This window comes from Lissotriton vulgaris, chromosome 6, assembly GCF_964263255.1.
Source record: "Lissotriton vulgaris chromosome 6, aLisVul1.2, whole genome shotgun sequence".
Taxonomy (NCBI): Eukaryota; Metazoa; Chordata; class Amphibia; order Caudata; family Salamandridae; genus Lissotriton; species Lissotriton vulgaris.
In genome coordinates, this window is record NC_141694.1 from 1,647,678,428 (window position 1) to 1,647,699,503 (window position 21,076).

At 46.7% G+C, this 21,076-nt stretch overlaps 1 protein-coding gene across 3 annotated transcripts in view; it reads right to left on the bottom strand.

Moving 5' to 3' along the window:
• The window catches only part of LOC147709252 (echinoderm microtubule-associated protein-like 4), a 561,675-nt gene that overhangs the window by 180,181 nt on the left and 360,418 nt on the right, over positions 1-21,076 (bottom strand). The window contains exon 1 of one of the 3 annotated variants that reach the window (XM_086927811.1): positions 19,497-19,650. The exons of the other annotated variants lie outside the window; for them this stretch is intronic. Within the exon in view, the coding sequence (XP_086783937.1) occupies positions 19,497-19,521 (25 nt within the window). The 5' untranslated portion in view covers positions 19,522-19,650. Of the gene's footprint in view, positions 1-19,496; positions 19,651-21,076 lie in introns of those variants that run through there. 3 annotated transcript variants of the gene reach the window in all.

Here is a 21,076-nt window from a genome sequence, read left to right on the forward strand (position 1 = left end):
CATGGGATGTGGAGTGTGATCTCATCAACGCCTGCAGACATGTTTGGGAGTTATGACGGAGGGCTTTCATGGCAGCGCCTAGAGGTACATTCACCGAGGGGTGACGTCCTGGCCTGGGTTGGACCGCGCTTCGCGTGGTCACCTGTTGGTGCCTCCTCCAGAGAGGAATAGCTGGTTGGAGTGGGGGACTCTACTGCTCCAGGTTTCAGAGAACTCGTGTAGTCGGGGTGTAAGACATACTGGGCGGTGGGACCAATAATAGAGACCACACAGCCTGATCGACATGGGTAAGCCACGTGGCCGCCAGCCGGGGGCCCCTCCGGAGCAGGACGATGGAGTGGCAGAACAATAGAAGCAGGACGGCGTTGATCGGCCTCCAGAAGGCCTGATGCAGCAACAGGTGGATCAAATCCTCTGCGCTATCACAGACTCGACGGAAGCGCTGCAGCAGGACATTGTGCAGGTATCGGTGGGACTGGGTCTCCTGTGGGCAGATCATGGGAAGTTGGTGGACCGTGTGAAGCAAACTGAGGCTACCTTGCTACCTTGGAGGTCTTAGCGCTAGCGCAGAAGGCTATTGATGTTCAGATGGGGGAGGTCAACCGCAGGCTCCAAATACTAGAACGAAGGGATGAGGATGCCGAAGGGCGTAACAGACAAAATAACATACGGGTAGTTGGTCTTCCGGAAGGAGTGGAGGGGGACAACATGGTGGACTACCTGGAGCAAAGGTTGCGTAGGGAGGTGGTCCCGGAGGGCCTGACGCCATTCTATACTCTGGAGAGGGTGCATCGGGTGCCGGCCCGTCTGTTGACTCCTGGGACGCCGCCCAGGCCGGTGGTGGCACGTCTCCTTCATTATAAGGATAGGGGCCTACTGCTCCAGAGAGCGCACACTGCAGGCCCTTACAAGGTTGGCAATAGTAAGGTGTCCCTGTTCCCAGACTATACAGTAGTGTAGTTCCTATATTCCCAATAGGCTCTGCGCATTGGAATAACATAAACAATAGTTCAGACGTAGGACTGAGGTTGACTAGGTCTCTATTGAATATGTTAGACTTAATTATGAACTTTCTCAGTGAACAGGAAGGAGTTCACTTTCCTGAATAGTCAAGAAGGGATTAGCTTCTGACAGCCGCATAAACATGACAACTTTGCTTCCTCCAGAATAAGGAGTATATCTCCAGAGTCGTGTGAAAACAATAGATAGCTATTTCACTCAGTCAATCGTGCATGCTTAGTTTCACCAGAGTGCAGAGAAATAGAGAGACGGGCGTTTTCAATAAAAGGTGTTATTTATTGAGCAGGCTTTTTTCTCATGCAAGAGAAGTGAATTGCCACAATTGCAATACTTGTCATAAAGTAAAGTGCGTACAGTAAAAGGAGTATTATGAAATAATACTGTAAACGCATTTATATGGTTTCTGAGCCATATGATACTTAAAACGGATAAAATATATATAATACATACAATGATAAAAGTTGACTAAACTCCCTCAACTGGTGCTTCTAAAATACGCCTACCCCGGTGTACCTAACCTAAGCTTAGTACGTGGGAAGGAGTAAGTGAGCTGCAGTTTACGTTAAGTTAGTTTTGCCAAGAATCTGAATCAAGAATTCTCTAAGGATTTAATCAGCTCCGTACCTTGGTTTTAGAATGAAGGAGGTCTTGTATCTCTTTCTTAGGACTCGATCTCCCAGTAACCCGCAAGGGTGACTGGAAACACTGGAGCTGGATTTCTCTGAGGAGAAAAGACAGCGTCTCTCTCAGTGCGTCAAATGGGAGGGTCGGCTTCCTTCGGCACTCGCATCAGCTGGGCGTTGGGTAAGTAGATAGCCCCTCTGCTCCAAACCACTGTGTGTTGCTTAAGGCAAATGCTGGTATATTTATACCTGGAAGGTGCCGAGTTTGACGTAAGGTTGGACATAAGACTTCACTAAGAACTTTCAGGACTCTCAGTAGTTCTAGGACAAATCAAAACAGAAGCAGGGGGAATTCCCGGGCTGCTGGAGGCTTGGTTTGTTTAAAGAACGTGTTGTACTTTCTAGGAGTATAGGGAAATAGCCTTGCCGTATTTGGACTGCATTGGCTATGACTAAATATGGATATGATTCTTATGCCTTTATAAGGATATGATTTGTTATAACCACATAAGGGCATGAATCAGGAATATTTAATTAGGGTCCTAGATACGTTCACAACAATACTTTTGAGGTGCAACGCCATCGAGCTTCATTCCTGGCGATCAAGGCGGCCCTCTGGGACGAAGGTATCCAGTACTTATTAATGTTCCCGGCACACCTGCGGGTGGTGTTGGATAGCAAAACATTCTTTCATAATGACCCGGATGAAGCATGGAGTTGGTTGGAGACCTACAGGGCGGGAATGGATGGAACAGGAGGTGCTGAGGGATTGCAGACAGAGGCGCCCGACTGCGCTGTGCGAGGAGCAACAGGGGACGATGCCATTGGACACAGAATCTTCCACGTCACAGACGGTGAAAGAGAGGTCCGCAGCCCTGAAGGCCGTGTCTGACATCTCGCAGGCGAGTGGAACTTCGCAGATAGCGGCAACGGACTCGGAAAAGGGGTCAGCGGGATCGGACTCGGAGGAGACGTATGCAGGGAGTACTACCATGCCACATGTCACACCAGGGACAGCAGGCGAACTTGTGGACGCCTGAACCTGTGACAGGCGTTAGTTATAAATGTGTGGGTCGATTGCTGTTGATGTTGGGGCTCGGGGAGGGGGGCGCCGGGGAGAGGCTAGGTGATTGGAAGGGCCTGGGTGATGATTTGTTAGTGCCGGAAGAATGATGGCAAGACTAGATGTGAAGATGCAGTGGAGAGACGGATCAGGTCTTCTAGGCGTCAGAGCTTCCCCCCTAGTTTCACTATTGGAGTGAACTACTGGTAGCTACCAGGGAGACTGTCAGTGGGCGGTTTGAATGGGTGCTAGCTGTTTTGAGCCTGTTCTGCGGAGGGGAGGGGGGGGAGTTGTTGGGGGTTGTTGTTCAGTTTGGGGTTGTCAGAACCATCGGTGTGCCAATGCAGGGAGTGCAATTGTGGGATAAATTTAGCCAGCGACATGGGGACGTTACCTTAATTAAAATGTATTACGTGGAATGTACGGGGGATGCACATGATGCTGAGGCGCCATAGGGTCCATGCTTATTTGGTGCGTAGAGGGGTGCAGATAGCTCTTCTCCAAGAAACTCATTTGGACCGCAGTGAAGGCAAGGCTTTGCAAGCGCCGTTGGAGGGAGATATTTTATACCACATATTCTGCTTTTGCTAGGGGTGTGCTTGTCTGGGTGAGGGCGGGGGTCCCCTTCCAGCCAACCCAGCAGATAGTGGACCCTGAGGGGCGGTTTGTAGCTGTCCAAGAGAGGTTGGATGGGAGCGATGTAGCGCTGTGTAGTGTGTACGCCCCTAATGTGGACCAGAAGGCCTATTTCGCCAGGTTGTTGGGAAAGCTGGCGTCAATTCTGACTGGTTCCGTGATTTTAGGGGGGGATTTTAACACGGTTACGGATGTTGAAATGGCTAGGTCAAATCCGCCACTGCCCGAGCGCCTGTTCATAAGCTCTCTAGGCTTCGGCGAGACTGGCAAGCTGAGTGGGGCCTAATTGATACTTGGCGAGCGCAGCATCTGGGCGAACGGGACTATTGTTATTATTCCGCTTTACATGACTTGCACGTCCGGTTGGATGCAGTGTTGTGCTCTCCGGATGTCCACGCACTGGTCCGACATAGTGAATATCTGGCTAAAACAATATCAGATCATAAGCTGCTCTTGTTGGTGTTAAGGTGGTCCAGGGAAAGGCCTGCAATACCTACTTGTTGATTACGCCCAGAGGCTTTGGAAGACCAAGTATTTCGTACAGAGGTGCAGGAGGGCATAGAGCAGTATTTTCTTGGAAATGAGGGGACAGCTTTGACTCGGGCCCTGGAGTGGGATGCTTTTACGGTGGTGGTTCGAGCCTGTGCATAGCTAAGTCGGCAGGAGTACGGAAGACTCTGCTAGCGGACAAAGAGAAGGAGGAGCTGCGATTGCGCTGCGCGGAGAGGGCCCACTCGGAGGATCCGGAAGCGCAAGCCGAAATACTGGTCGCGAGAGAGGGGGTGGCGGCAAAGGTAGAGAGGCTGCGCTAGCTTGATTATAAAGAATATTTGGTGCGGGCGCATGCAGAAAGGGACAGGGTGGGCTCCCTGTTGGTGTGTTTGGCCAATCCGACCCCAAGGGGGTCGCCATTGCTTCCTCAGACCTCCCCAGCGGGTATACCGGAGTACACCCAGCAAGGGATCAATGAGTTGTTTGTGGCATTTTATACGGACCTCTATGAGAGTAAGTTGCAGGGTCAAGGTGAGGGATTGGAGGAGTTCATGGCGGAGGTGCAACTGCCACACATTGAGGAAGACCAGAGAGATGAGTTGGGACAGGAGTTCACAGTGGGGGAAATACGCTGTGCAATAAAACATATGGCAGTAAGAAGACCCCGGGGGCAGACGGCCTGCCAGTGGGGTTTTACTCTACTTATGTTGATATTCTGGCCCCCAAATTGCTGGCGGTTTATCGAGAAGCCCGGGAGGTGGGGAGGTTACCGGACTCTGCTCGTGAGGCTATCATCATCCCGCTGTTGAAACTGGGTAAAGACTCATTGGCTAGATCGGCCTATCGTCCATGGTCTATGTTATCGGTTGACTATAAAATATTGAGTGGGATTCTGGCGGCTCGACTCCTCCCTTACATGGAGAAGTGTGGCTCAGGGGTTAGAGGCGGCAGACCCGGAAGCTGAGATCGGCCCTGGACCAGGGTTCAATTCCCCGCCTCTGTGGGTCTTGGGCTCAAAAATTTCCACGGACTTGATAATTCTCGCTCCGGTGCCTTCTCGACTCACGGGTTCACACTCTGCGACTCTGGGCAATAGCTTGCTTAATCTCCACAACGGCCCCTCGCGGCGGGATGCCTGGCTTTCACCTTGTGGATACCCTGCTGGGGTTATCTCACAGGGGAATACCAGGACGGGTTCCCTAAGCAAGCGCTTAGATACCGACCTCGGTCAGGGATTTGCGCTATATAAATACAAGTACATGTACATGAAACAGCTGGTCCATTCGGACCAGGCAGGTTTTATCCCAAAACGTAATACTGCGATGAATGTGCGACGGCTAATGCAGATATTCGGGGAAGATCACAAAGAGGGCCCAACCGCGGCGGTGCTCTCAGTAGATATTGAGAAGGCATTTGACAGCCTGGAGTGGCCGTACTTGTATCGGGTCCTACGCGAGTTTGGGCTTGGGGACTTTTTTGCGGAATGGACGGAACTCCTTTATAAATCGGAGACCGCTAGGGTGAGGACGGGCATGACCATTTCTTCGACTTGCAAGGTGGGGCGGGGTACGCGGCAGGGGTGCCCGCTCTCCCCGTTGCGGTTTGCATTCGCCATTGAGCGGCTGGCTTCTCATGCGCGACTGGGGAGGTATTATCCGAGATTATTTCTTCGAGGGGCCGAGCAGTTTATTTCCTTCTATGCAGATGATCTGTTGATCTTTCGCGCCAATACGGCCGCGGCTTTAGAGGGTGCGCAGTTATTGCTTAGGGCGTTTGGACAGTATTCGGGGCTGAAGGTGAACTGGGAGAAGACCTGTTTATTCCCGGTAGCACCGGCTGTGCAGAATCCCCTACATGTAGCGGGCATCCGATGGGAACCCCGATGTTTACCTTATTTAGGCACCAACCTTTATCACACCCCGAAAGATTTGTTGGATGGTAATTTAGGCCGGGCAATACGCGGACTCAGAGGTAGTTTTGGGTTTTGGAGTACATTGCCAATGTCGGTTGCGGGTGGCACTCCTGAAAATGGTGGTGCTCCTGCGTTTATTGGATTATGTTCGGACGTTGCCGGTCTGGGTGACGGGCTCTGTTTTTCGGCAGCACTGCACTATGGCAGTGGGATTTATCTGGGGAGCGGGAAGACGGTGAGTTGCTATGACTACAATGATACATCCGAGAGTTGACGGTGGTATGGCCGTGCCGGATTTCAAATGGTATTATCTTGCGGTGCAGTTGCAGTGGCTCACCCAGGCTGTGGCTCGGGAATTTAGTGGCCAAGATGGCCCTGAGGGGTGATGGATCCCGAGGTACATTTTATCTTTTATACTTCTCAGGCAGAAGATGCGGCTTGAACGGCTCACTGCAGAGGAGAAGACGCTTTGGTTGTGCTGGAATCGGAGCCAGAGGAGAGCTGGTTTTAGTCGTCCCTATGCCCCGGAGATACCGCTGGGAATGTGTACGGCCTTACCGCATAGCGGGGACTGGGCGGCGCTGGCTATATGGGAGGATCTAGGGCTCCAAGTGATGGGAGACCTCTATGAAAATGAAACTCTGTTGCCGTTTCAAACCCTTCAACAGAAATATGATCTACCGCGGGTGGATTACTTGCTGCATTCAGCGCTTGTTTCAGCTATACAGCGTTATTGGGGATGGGTCTATCAGAACCATGTACATCCATGGTGTGCCAATATGTGGTGATGGCGGCGGGAACCGTTAAGGCCATTACATGCCTTTACAGGCGCATGTTAACTGAAACTCAGGAGCAACTGCATACGTTACAAGGGAAGTGGGAGCGAGACCTGGGTAGAAAAATTCCGGAGACAACGTGGGACCAGCTAGTTAGGAGGGCCTGGAAATGTACGAGGAATGCCAGATTCCAACTGGTTCAGTTCTACATCCTGCACAGGGCGTATTTGACACCAGCCAGGCTCAATCAATACTTTGGGGCGGTAGCTGCTCAGGGCCCGAGGTGTAGTTTGGAGGGAGCCGACTTTCAGCACATGTTGTGGGGATGTACAAGCCTTGGGGTGTATTGGAAGGGGGTATTGGAACTGCTGTGCCTTGTAACAGATAGAACATTAGAACTAGATGAGGGAGTTTGTTTGTTGCATTGTTCCCACATACCACCAGAACGAAAGTGACAAGTACATTTATAGACTTGGGCCTAGTATTGGCTAAAAAAGAAATCACAATGCGCTGGAAATCGGCAAGGGGGGCAGGGTTGTGAAGATGGCGGGCGGAGATGCTAAAATGGGCATACAGTGAAAGTGCGCTTAGGCTACAACAGGCCTTGAGAGCGAAGAATGGGAAGGCGCTGGAGGCGGCGGGGGCGTGGGAGGCCTTAGTGGGACTATTGTTGACCCCAGAGTCAGAATCAGGGGAGGGGTCAGAACTGGAAGGGGAGCAAAATTCAAAGGAAGCGTTGATTCAAGGTGAAGGAACCGAGATTTGATTGATGGACTCAATGGTGATTACTGAGTAACTATGTTTGACCTGTACTGTAACACATCCGTTTCAAGATCATTAGTACAAGAGATTCTAACATCCAATAATAGCTGAAGGATTATGCTATGGAGGCACACCGGTGGTGGGGGTGGGGGGGACACGGGAGGGGGAATGTACTACGACTTGCTTTTTTTATTTTTATTTCCAGTATTTGTAAAGCGCGACACTCATCCCATGGGATATCACGGCGCTTGATGATATTGTCGAATTCAACGGACGATGTATGTAGTACATGAGAAGATCCATATTTTGGTATGTTAACAGTTGGAAAATCAATAAAAAGAATATGAAAAAAATCGATACGCATAAAATAAAAATGTAACCGCAATTATACAAGAACAATAACTGAGAATGATTTCACTAAGGCCATCAAGCATCAGGAAGGCTCAATACAACCGATCACTTAAGCCTCTTCCAGGACTTGTCCAGGGGCACTTCTCAGAAAAGTCCTTCATCGCAATGCTCAGCAAATTGTGAAATGAAAGGCTGGCTGTAGTTATTACCACTGTCATTACAAAGAACCTGAACATCTAATAATGAACTGTCAATTCAACAGTACAGAAACATGTTTAATATTAATGGATCAGAGTTCAGGGAGCATATTAAAACTTTTAACATTGGTATTCACTGAGTTTGCCAAAATGTGACTTTTTCGGCCCTTACCAGGATATCTTATTGAAGATTTCAAACTGCTGAATACAAAAGTTAAACCAACTAATAATTCAATGAATGAATGAATGTGGAGTCGAGCAAAAAGACTAGTCCGTAAATGTCTTTTGACTGCTCACCCCCACTTCCTCTCTCTCAGAGAGCTTTCTACCACAAGTCTGGCTGCAACCCTGCTGCTAATAATAACTCCAAGTTGTGTGCAGCTACGCATGCTACAGGAAGCAGAATTTCCTTTTAGACTTGCCATATCATAAAAATTGGTAGTAGTTAACCACCACAAGTCTCAAAGCAGGTTAACTACATTATTATGCATTTTCCCTATCAGGACTGGAACAAGCATTTTTGATTGCTTGACCTAATTAAAAACAGCTGCACTGTGGTCGACAATGACATGTACAAAGAGACTGCCTTCAAATTACGACATTATTCTGAGAATTTGCACTGTATCATTGAAGCTCCAAGGTGAAGAATTTTTATAACCTAGTTCTGTGTTCATTATAGTGTGAACACTCATGTACTATATGGGGTTCTGTGACGCCAAGACAAATATGTATGTGTAATTATCTAATTATACCACCGCAGAATGATATGTAAAGCCTACTGTTTTGTTTACCAATAATACGATTTTTTGTTTTTAATTATAGTGTGAACACCATTGATACATGGCTTCGGGGGGATGTTCAGTGTGTACATTTCCTCGAGGGATGTACCTTTTTTAGGCTTGGCAACATAGCTGTCGCCAGACACCTTATGCGATCAACAGAAAAAGAGCTTTAAGATGCACTACTAAAAGAGGAGCTTTTGCTCCGCCCACCTCGAGGGTCCCATCTTCAGTACAGCATTTAATTGGGCAGAATGTGTGTGCTTCCACTGAAAAAAGAGCACTACACTTTAAGCCTAGTAGGAAAGAGTTTGCTCAATACAGCAAAACTTGGTTGGTTATGGGGACAAACCAATGATCAGTGCTGTAGATCTATCTGATCTGTTTATTACGAGAAGTTATGATGAATGCAGATGGAGTGCTGTATGTATTGTGAAAAGCAAATGTAAAATTCAATGGGCATTGAAGGGTGGATTGTTGTTGCACTGTGCTAAAGCCTGAAAAGAGATTCTGTTTCATGAAACCTCACAGATTACTGCAGTAGGCAAGGGTTCTGTATCTGTTAATCTCTCAGGCAAACTCTGGGGTATAAGATTTCCTCTGAGTGATACTTCTTTTTAGGCCCTTTTAAGAGTGGTTGTAAATTGTATTGACAACTGGAGTTTTGGACATATTAGAAATGTCTGACTGTATGCCTTGTAGGAAAGCTTATGTTCAATACAGTAGGTCTGGGCTAGTGATGATAACAAGCCACTGATAAAGGCACAAGCTGGAGTGGTTCATTGTGAAATATGTCACATGCCATGGGTCTCCTCTGTGTATTATTAAAACATGCAGTAAATGCAGCATGCCTGACATTTATCATGAAAACCGTAAGTCAGGGCCAATAGGCCTTCAATGGTGGATTGGTAGTGCACTGTGTTTAAGCCTGTAGACAGGCATTTTGATACATGAAATCGCAGATGACCAGAGTAGGCGTGGTTTTTGTTTTTGGTTACCCCCTTAGACAGACCCGGGGTAGATGATTTGCTCTGTGAGAATCCTTGTTAGGCCACCCTAATAGGGGGTGTGCATTATTTTACCAACTATAATTTGGTACATATTTGTAATGTTACGCTTGTACAGCTAATGTTTTCCTTTCTGGAATGTTTATCCTCCACAGAATAGGCCTTTAAGGGTGGATAATTATTACACCTTGTCAAAGGCTCTAGACGGATTTTGGGCTGAGTGGAATCTCACAGATTACTGCAGCAGATAAGAGTTTTGGTGTTGGTTACTCTATCTGTCAATTCCTGGGAGTAGGAGATATTCATTTTGCCAATCCTTCCTAACCCTTTAGTGGTGATTGTATATTGTTTTGCCTACTGCAGTTTTACTATATTTGTAATTTTATGACTATGTCCAGTTGTTTCCTTGTGGGAAATATTATGCATCTGTGTTGGTTTGGAGAAATATAAAGATGGTTCAACTGGCAAATGTTATGTCAGGGGTCTTTGGTCTAATCAGTCCACTCTGAATAGTTGCGAAAAATACAATAAAGCTGACGGATTTGTTATGAAAAGACCGTGGTAAAGCCAATAGGCCTTGAAGGGCGGATTCTTTTTACTCTGCGTTACAGCCTGTAGACAGGTATTTTATTTAACATCAGTAGCGGCTGCTACAGGACGGGGGTGGTGAAGCGGGGGAGGGGGGTTAATTAACCAACCAAAAATTACTTTAAAAAGGCCGGGCGCCCGCTGTGTCCCATGCGCCCTCTTCCTTCTTCATTTCTGCAATCCGGCCAGCAGCAGAAAGCACCCTGCACACAGGCTCCCCTGAGCCAATCACAAGCCTGCAATGCAGCGTTGTGATTGGTCTGAGCGCAGAGGATCGGCGCTTAGTCGGGGACAGAGAGCCTATGCATGTTCCTGACCAGGCTGTGTAATGCAGCCTGCTAGGAACATGCAAAGTGTGCATGACTGGTTAGTTGGCCCAAGAGGGCCGGGCAAACCGTTTGTGCACACTTTGGGAGTACAATCCACTCCTCCCCTTCTCTGGCCGGCCCCACCACACACTGAACACAGACCAGTGACTGCATGCAATAGGTAAAATAAAATGGCAATAACAATACATTATTGTCATTTTATTTTTCCTTTTTATGCAGTGGGGCAACGCTCCTCCACCTTAGCGGAGGAGCCGCTACTGTTTAACATAGATTATTGAAGATGATCGTAAACAGTAAGGGATTTTGTGTTTATTAGCCCTCTGAAGAACCCTGTGGTAGAAGGTTTATACTGTGAAAATCCTTGCTACGCCTTTGTTGGAGCAATTGTATGTTGTTTTGCTAATGCTACCTTAGTACATTTTTTTTTAAACTGTATACTTGACGTTTGCTTGTAGGAAAGGTTATGTTCAATATAGCCGGCCTGAACTGGTTATTGAGCCAAGACAATTCTAAAGGTTAGATCTCTGATTGGCTCTTTAGGAAACGGTTTGTCAAATAACATAGGTCTGACATGTATATTATGACATTTCAGTACAAAAGCAGTAGGCAGGAATTATTGTTTAAACAGATACTAAAGCCAATAGGCCTTCATGGGCGGTTTGTTACAACTCTGAGCTAAAGCCTGTACATATATTTTGTAACATGTAATCTAACCATCTACCAGAGTAGGCAAGGGTTTGGGTTTTAGGTACCCCGACAAGCAAGGGTAGAAGATTTGCACTCTTTGAATCCTTTTTAGGCCCCTAAGAGGGGTTGTATGTTGTTTTGTAAACTTTCATTTGATAATGTTTTGATTGTATGCCTTTCGGATGCCTTGGGGGGCTGGGGAGGGGGGAGCGTATAGGCTTTGTACGCAGTTTTGAGCCAAATTTGGTGTGAAGCCAATTTTAGAGGCCTTACGCCTAACTGGTTCATTGGGAAAAGTTAGGAAGCCAGAGGTTTGATTGGTTCATTATGAAAATGCATAACAAAAGCTATAGGCCTAACTTATGTATTATTAAAAGCATATGTTAAAGCCTATAGGCCTTGAAGGGTGGATTGCTTCTGCATAGCGTTAAAGCCTGTACACAAGTATTTTGTTACAAGGAAAATACCATTGCAAGAGTCCAGACAGGATGGATAGCCCTTTAAAGACTCCACAGTTTAACCTAATAACTGAATCACTTTGGTAGGGAAGATAAGCTACAAACCACAGCCAAAATCCCAGCCACCTGGCCCTTCGCTCAATCAAAGTAACAAGCATGGGTATAGGCGTTATAAAGGTTCTCTCCAAAGAGGCCAGTTTCAAAACAGCCAGAAAATCGAGGCTACAACAGCATAGCCATGGCTACAACAGCATAGCCTTTCTAAAGATCAACCAAATTACCATTGCATACACTCTCAATGGACCAAAGCTACAATGAGACCACACTTTAATTCAAGCTCTGCAGAAAGCTTGTTATCACAGTTCAATGAAACTTAAAATTCTGCATCCAGATTCGCGTTTGCCATAAACAAAGCCATGGACATCTGCCAGAAGGGCATAAAAGCATTTTTGTGCCAATCGGCAACAACCATTTCCCACAACATTTTATTACAAGACACCAGGCTTTCTTAAGGACCAGACCCTCATATGTTTGCACCAAGATACTTTAACAGATTATTGGGCTCCATTATTTTCTCCCAAATAATTCCTGTTTACAATTCAGACTCCCAAATCTGTCAACAACGTACGCTGATGTCAAAGTTTCTGTGGTACACATATGGAAATTCCTCCAGGAAACAGTATGAATATGGGGGAGATGCATTTTTCATTCTAGAAAGGCCTGGAAATATTTGTTTCCCTAAATCTTTAAATTCACTTGATTTCATCACACTTAGAGGCGATTTACAGCCTTGCTACTGATCAAGTCTGTTCAGTAATTAACACGCCAATCACAGATGGTGTCTTAGTAGGGTAGTTGAGGAAGGCAATTAATCGCAATAGATCATACGATTAAACAAAGTTCTTCACTGGATACCTTTCACCTCTGCTGTACTCATGAAAGAGTTCAAGTTTACTTCTACAAGGTCTGGGCTATAACTAAGCGCATCTCTGGTGGATACAGACACTCAAAGCCCAAGCAATGCCTTAGTCTTCACAAAAGTGAACTACCAGCAATACTTACATCGTTTGAAATCTCGTTTCCTCTAATCCTATAATTTCTCGGAAAACATTTTCTCATTTAATTTCACAAATACTCACAGCTGCTAGAAATATCAGCTTCACTACAGTGCATTTGTCAGAATAGCTTATGCACTTTTCACCTATTTTGTATTTTACAAAATGCAAAAAACCCCAATAAGACAACAAATAGTTTGCTTTCAAAGCTGATCCCTGTGTCGCTTTGTCACTTGAAATCATGTGTAGTTTATAGTGTGTCATGGGGCATCGCAAGCATGGCTCACAAGCTGCTACAACCACCATCAAAATCACTCTTTCAATAACACAATACCTAGTTTCCACCAAAAACGTACAAGTAGTATAAAGGAACACTTTGCTAATAAGCCTTTTGTTTACCTTTTTTTAACACAAACTTTATTGCATTTTCATATACATACATCTAACATTGCATGGCGACAAGAAGAAGTGTACAATTACCAATCCTTCATCAATAATATGAAAAAAAAGATGGTAGGTAAGGACCATACAAATGACAAACGAATTGTGGGGAAACTATTCCGACATACACAGTCAGGAGGAAGAAAAATCAGAATAAATTGAAAATATATGCATTCACCCCTTCCCCTTCCCTACCCCAAATTCCGCATCATCACAGTAAACTGATTGACACATATTGCACAGTTGGGCGGGGACAGTGCTTGGGAAACATGATCCGAGGGACCACGTAACTTGTCAAACTTGGGCTTCAGTATCTGCTAGTGGCATTAGTAATATATCAAGGCATGAGTCTTATATCGGAACTATAACAGGTAAGTACAAGAACGTCACAACTTAGAAGAAGCCATGGTATCAGACCATGGAGGACAGCACCTATCAAGAACAAAGCCCATGTCAGGCAAGATTAACAATCGTCAATCTTCCAGAGCCTTAAAGAATGACAGTGGCGCATCCCACTCCAGCTCTATGGGGCGTTTCCGCAAACCTCTGTACTCCTCTCTATGCAAGGCACCACTTTCGGCCACACCTCACCATTCGACCTCCTCCCTCCAATGGGAGGCGAGGGGCATCACCGGGGAGTTCCAGCGACTCACAAAGACTCTATGCGAGGTCATCTTTCAACTTGTTCCGCAGGGGAGCTACTGAAACCAATAGAGGTGTACACAAATCACTGCCCAACTAACGAATCAAGTGGGTACAGTGACCCATAACATGTATTACCTGTATGAATTCGTGTGTAGCTGGTTCGGACCCGGACAACGCCCGCTGTCTGACATAAATAATACTGTTTCTGGCAATCCATGGGTATCTGAAAACGGCACCCTCATGAGTCAACATGATTTCACAAAGAGCCCACCAATCTTAGTTACTCCTCCCTGTTACCAGAGCCACCGTTTCCTCGTCGCCGGGGTACAGGAAGACACGTTGGGACCACAGAAAGGAATATTCGGGGTATAAGGAACGCAAGGAGCAGTATATCGCAGGGCCATTATCCAGTACATAGGAGCTGTGTGTAACAAAAAGGGATAAGATGGGGTGAGTTGGAACCCAGGCAAAGCAAACTATGAAGTTTACCTATGAAGACATGCCAGTTCAAGCTCCTCACCCATGCCTACAAGGCCCTCTACAACATTGGACTCATTTAATTCAACCACCGCCTGACCTCCCACCAGTATACCAGGCATTTTCGATCTGCGTCCCTCACCCATGCACACATTTTCCGTGTCCGGCAGAGCCACAGTGGAGGTTGTTCCTTCTCCTACCTCGCCGTCAAGTACTGGAACAACCTCCCCCTCCATCTCTGCACACCTCCCTCTCTCACCGACCTCAGGAAGACACTAAAGACCTGGCACTTCGAATAAGGCTCATCACAGCCTAGCGCCTAAATACGCAGCTGCCATCTTCGATGGTTAACCAGGCCCCTGACTTTATTTGACCTAATTATGTATGCAGAAAGTTGTATTTATTAAAGTAAGTGTGCAAACCAAAAGACCAATAAATTCCCCTTTTTGGATATTTGGGATAGTATATACAAACAAACCTACTTTAGGAAACTATTTTGTCACTGTCAATTTAACGTAAAAGATTGAAAAATGTTTGACAGGTTGTTTGAGTCCCTCAAACTCAACGGGGAAAAAAATAGATACTGGTGCTGGGAAAGAGCCCATCCGTCTGGTGCCCAAGTCACTGGCCTCAAAACCTGGGCACCCGTCCCATGCCAGCCTAAAGAATGAAGAACCTGGGCTTCATGTGGCCAACAGCTGTCCATGGAGCCTCAGGCTGCGAAGACGGCTGACACCTGTTTTGTCATACTAAAATGACTGCAGCAAAAACCCTCTGGATTCTTCCTTTCTCAGCCCAAAGGACTGCCAGCCAGGTAGTTATTTTATTGAGACTGGACTGTGGTAACTAACTCTGTTTGGGAGCAGACAAAGCCTCCATAAGAAGGCTGCAAGTAAGGCAAACCTCAGCAGCCAGGATGCTCCACAGACTTCCAGAAAGTGAATCGGCCACCACTCTTATGAGGGAGCTTTACTGGCTCAAGGATCCAATTCAAAGCCCTCTGCTTTGTTTATAGAGCTGGATCAGGAGTTGGCCCCAATTACCTGCATGAGCTGGTCAAACCTTATCTTCCGGATTACACGTTACTTTAAAGTGATCTTTCCTTACGAGCGGTTCCAAAAGTCGAACAGACTCGCATGGGAGGCCAGTCCTTTGCCTACCTGGACCCCAAGCTTTGCGACGACCTTCCAGTAACCCTCAGAAGGTGTACTTCTCTGTCTTCTTTTACGAAACAGCTGAAGTTCTGGATGTTTTGAGGTAGTGGGTTTTTTGATTGCTCCCTCTGTCTCCTACGCCGGGAAACCCTGTGTGGGTAGCTGTTAGCGCTCTACAAATAATAAGAATATTAATAATGGCGACTTTACCACTTGGCTTCTAGATGGCTTTTCCAAAGGAATCAGGTCCTGCGAGTCCGAACGACCGATTACGATGCTTCCCAACATCGTTCGGTCAGACTTCTATTGACTTCAATGGGAGCCTTTGTTCCGAACGAGAAGACAGGCTCCCATTGAAAAAAGGTTTGGTTGTGGAAAACCTTGCACCCTGTGGCAGGCACCCCATTGTACCTGCCACACTGTGCATGGTTGTGGAGAGGGGTCCAATGGGTACCCCCACGGGACCAAATCGGAAGGCCCCGGGTGAAGGGGAGCCTGCTACAGGCCCCCAAAGACCGACTCCGACTGCCCTTTCGAGTCGGGTAGACTGAATCGAAACAGCTATCCGAATCGGTCATCGTAATCGCTCGTTCCTAAACCATGTCCATAGAGTTGTACGATTCAGCTCCGAAAGACTCGGCAGTCCAAATGCCTTTCGGAACCGATTTGGATTGCCCGATTGGTTTCCAGGCATCGTAATCGGTCGCTGGAAAATGTGTACGATTTGTTCGGAAACAAGAGTTCCAAATTGGATTCTGCAATACCAAATCCCATTCAGAGTCTTTCCAAATGACATTGGAACCGGCCCCTGTATAGATGTATGCTACAAATGCATACAATTATGCAGTTGTTAGCCACATGCAAACATGGAAGTGGGCAGATGAAATTGTGGTTTGAATGGAGAGTTTAGAAATGCTTGTAACTCAGGAGTTTGTGGGATTTTACACACTATTCTCCAACACTTTCCCACCCTAAAACTGGTCGTAGCTCAGGGTTGAAGTAAATCCTCTTTGAGGGTTGGCAGGAGTACCGAACATCCCTCAACTTCATGGGAGTGTTGGGGTTTCGATACAGAAAAAAAGGGGGTATGCACAGCAGGCTGCCTATTCTCAATGTGGAGTTGTACTGAGTTTGCGTGTACAACCCTGCACTGGGGAAACAGCAGTTTGGGAAAATGTCACAATGACATTCAGAATAGCACACCTGTGACTTAATTCCCAAAACTTGTAAGCCTACACCTACCGAGGCAGAGGAGGACTTGTATGGGTGAAATTTGCATGCTTTCTTTGTGAATCAGGCCGGGTGTTTGACCTTAAAATTTGCCACGAGTCAAGCCCCCAACAATCTGTGGTGGGATAAAGGACCTAGACCGATGATGTAGATAGCCATGTAAAGAATCTGTATGCATCACTGCAGTCAAAGTCCTCAACTAATTCAAACAGTTCCCCTCTCGCAAAGTAAGGCTAAGAAATGTGGAAACTCCCAGTTCCAGGGAGTAAATGCAGATATTGGGGATCCTGACTTTACTCCTCCACATGTAAACATTTACGTTGCTTTTCCACACACCAATCAGAGTTGAGTTAAATAAATGCGATCACTTTGTAAAATGTAGCACTTTAAGGAGGCACTGTGGGTCAGTGTTTTAAACCCTTGGCATTCTGAATTGGTAGTGGTTTGTTTGTAGTACAATATTACAGACAGGGGCGGCTGGTGACATTTGACAGTGGTGGGGCGTAAACTAATTTGCATATTGCACCGCAGGCCCCTACGCCCCAATGGACTTACCGCGCCTGGCTTACTCTTTCTCTGCTCCTCCCGAGGTTGCCCATTCTGATTTTCACCGGGGAAGCTGCCTCCATGCTTTTGCGAATCACACGCCACCACAACTTGTGTGCCAGCATGTGGTCAATGGTTTGTGGCTTCACGTGTGGCCAGAAGGCCTTGATATACCTAATTGTCAACTGCAATTAGGAGGGTATAAACATTGCACACCCCCTCCTAATTGCAATTTAGAAATGAGTGCAGAACTCATTTTGTGAGTCGGGCAGGATTTTGTGGCACGCAAAATATATTTTGTACACATCAATAAGGATTTTGCCATCACAAGCCCTGTAATTTTGAAAGACGCAGTTTTACAAAATAAAAATATTTTTGCACTTTGAGCCTTGGATACTGTCAAGAAAACGCTATCTTAGTTGACATAAAAAATGCATTTTATCAAACGTTGCTAATCTTTCATATTCCATCAATGTAGAACTGTTCTGTGTTTGTAAAAGATGCAGAAAGGCTTTCTGGTAATCTGGTAGAATGTAGTTTTGCCAGTACGGGTGAACAGCTAAACAGCAAAGCAAAGCAAAGAGGTGTTAAACCCAATTTCGATCAATTGGCAATCAAATATACTCTGATTTCATCTTAAAATATCTCCAAGTATTTATGGAAAAAAGTGAACAAATCCATTACTCAAGACTTCACAAAAAAAAGGCCTTTGTCTCAGCTATTTTTGAAACACTTTCACATTGAGCGAAATGTACCTTTATGGTTTTTTTCGGTCAAACATTTACCCTTCGCCACTGGTGAAAGGCAACACGATCTTTTTACAAAGCGGAGTCTTCATCAATACATTTTGCATGAAAACATGTCATATAAGCACAAAGTCGCCTGCAGTGTTAAAGAATTACCACTTAAGCCACACCTTAGAGCAGGCAAGTGGCAGGACTGGCTGGGGGGGCACCATGACTGCTCGCCCAGTCGTCCTGTGCAACCCCGGGGGCTGCGGCCCGCCCCCTGGTCCTCTCTCTAAGGGGGACTGCACAGGGAAAATAATCTGCGCATGCGCGGGCTAGTTTCTGCCCGAAAATCCACTTGCGCAGCAAGATCAGCCCCCGTGTCCCCCCCTTCTCCCCCCCCCTCCCCCCGCACTCCGGAAAAGTCGGCCGGCGGGTAGCGCGATTATTCTAATATTTTGAATTGTATTTTAATGACGACGCGGTGGGGGTCCATGGGGCTTAGTGGGGCTACGCCCCTACGCCCCAATGGACGCACCGCGCCTGATTACAGAGTGCTTGGTCTGCAGAAGACCGAAGATTCGGCGACTGAAACCCCTGGTGACCGATACAGAAATTAAATGTGCTGCTATTGGCAGTGGCAACCAAACAAGCATGGTTGCCTGATGTCTATATGTCAAGCATGACACCTTCAGTCAGTCCTGTTATTTATCTAACAGCACTTTGCATTCTGCGATATGAGAGTTCTCTTTAATCTGTAGAGAATAGAAGCCCTAGCATACAAGATACTGCTAGTTTTTTTCTTTTAAAGCAAGGGCTCCCTGAAAGAATGACACATGGCATGGAGTCGTCTGACTGCTAGACACGTCAAGGCCACAAAGTGCCTCTGCCACGTACATCATTACGACGGTAAAAATAAAGGACCCTGCACCTGAAGCCGAAGATAATAGGTGTAAACTACTCCATACCTTTCAGGGTTCCATGCCTGTGTGCGAGAAGTTTAGCGTGCCAAGTTTTTCCCGTGCACTCAGGGACTTGCACTCCTGTTTATCCAAATATAAAATCCGTGTTAGAAGTTCCATAAAGGAAAGCTAAACTTTGCCCTCCGTGAGTCACTCACACACGACGGACCTGGGAAATGTGAAAGCTCTGCAAAACAATGAAACATCCACTTCCCAGTCCACAAAAACTAAAACATGCTGAACAAAAGGAAGACTAGCAGCAGGTGTTTTATGAATGATCCACATTTTACAATGCAAAGATGTGACCAATTTGCTTCACTTTCACTCATTAAAAGCACATTTCTGTAAGAGCAAGGTCACCACATATACTCATACAAACTACAAGTGACAGGGCGCTGACTGCACGGGTCACATTTGCCCAGATGCCTTTGTTTATGTATCCGGCTCAGGACAGCGCCTACGAGCAGACTCTTCTCGGCGCTCCCACTCATGAGCACTCAAACTCACACCTCTCCACCTGCACGCGAAACATACATTTCCATCTAGCACTACGAAAATGTTGCGGTAATGCAACTTACCACAGTGATTATGAAGAGAAGCCATGTGGGCGCACACACACACAGCACGTGGGCTGGCCAACGGGGGTCCTTTTAGAAAGTTTCAAAAATGGATGCGGCGTCGCTGCGCATTCATCTCCCCCACTCCGCCGCGCAGCCCCGGCAAACTGTACTTAACGACAGCTGCGAGCAAAGGTTGCACCTGAATTATTGAAGCTGCACCGTACGGAGAGGTGTGGCAGCAGAAACCCGACACAACTGGGTCACGTGGACGCCTCTTTCGGAAAAAACTGCTTCCTGAATGCGAACGCAACAGGGCCCTTTTGTTCGCGCGCTCACAATTTCTGCAAACCCACGCGCCTCCGAGGGGACTGGAGAATAAACGCGGCAGGTGGAAACCCGCAACTTTTTTCTTGAATTGCAAACAAAGCATTTACATATGAAACATATTTGAGACCCCTGCGAAGGGACACGTTTGATAGAATCTAATTTGACGTGTAAACTAACGACAACGATCAAGTACCATGCGTAGGAGTCCCACTGAGCTAATAATAACCTTAAACAAACCATATGACAAAACATTGCACGACCGCCACGGAACCAATGTTTGAACACACAAGTCGGGATCCAGGTAACGTTTCTTCTGAAAGCAACGCCATTTTGGCCCAGGATATATGCAAGAACTCTGGGGGCCCAGGCAGAGCACGTTAAAGGAATTCACCCCTTCCAAGAAGGCAGACCTTTCACAGTTTGCCTCTTTCGATCCAGAGCTGCAAATGACAGCATTAAAAGTGTCAGGAAATCGAGTCATAGTGTGAAGGGAAAGCTCATTTTGTTAACTAACTTCTGGTTCCAAAATAGACCACCTCGCTAGAAACCGCACTAGAAACAAATTGACTTAACTGGATGAGGTTAAAAAAAAATCTATGGGGGAGGAAACGAATTGCAATTTGCCAATACCTCTATTTCCTGCTCTACGCCAACATCTGCAATCCTACCATCGAGGTGTGGCACTTTTAGTTGTAACATACACCCCGTCGAACTGGGAGCACAATAAGAGTGCTCACCTGGTTGTTCCTCTAGAGGAATTTCAGCTTCCACCCTTTGCCCAGGAGGCGTTACCTCGTCATCTCATTCCATATATTTGGAAATGCAATTGACCTTCTTGCCGTTCTCACGTGAGGCTCCTTCACTTCAGAGTAATTACAAAGAAAGGATCGTCCCACAATCTCCATATTTCCTCAGCCCTCTAGGTAAGTGCTATAGGCTTCAAAGGGACCTGGAACAGGAGGTGTTGCTGTGCGCTGGCATCTCTAGCCAGGGTGTGCCCATACCAGGTGGCACTGCCTTTACCGGGGCCTTTCCATGCTCTTGTTTCGCTCTCTGCTGCGGCTGAAAGATGAGGGAAGGTGTAGGTGTTGGAAATGGCCCTGGTGTCATTCTGCCTTCCTCGTGCACTAGAATACTAGAATTCAGAGGTGTGGTGGCTGCTGGGACCCAACCAATACCCAATTCAAGTATCCAACCCTTCTTCAGAGATGCCAGATGAAGGCGCCCCTCCTCTTCCTCGTTCAACTAGATCTGGAAGACTGCGGTCAGTT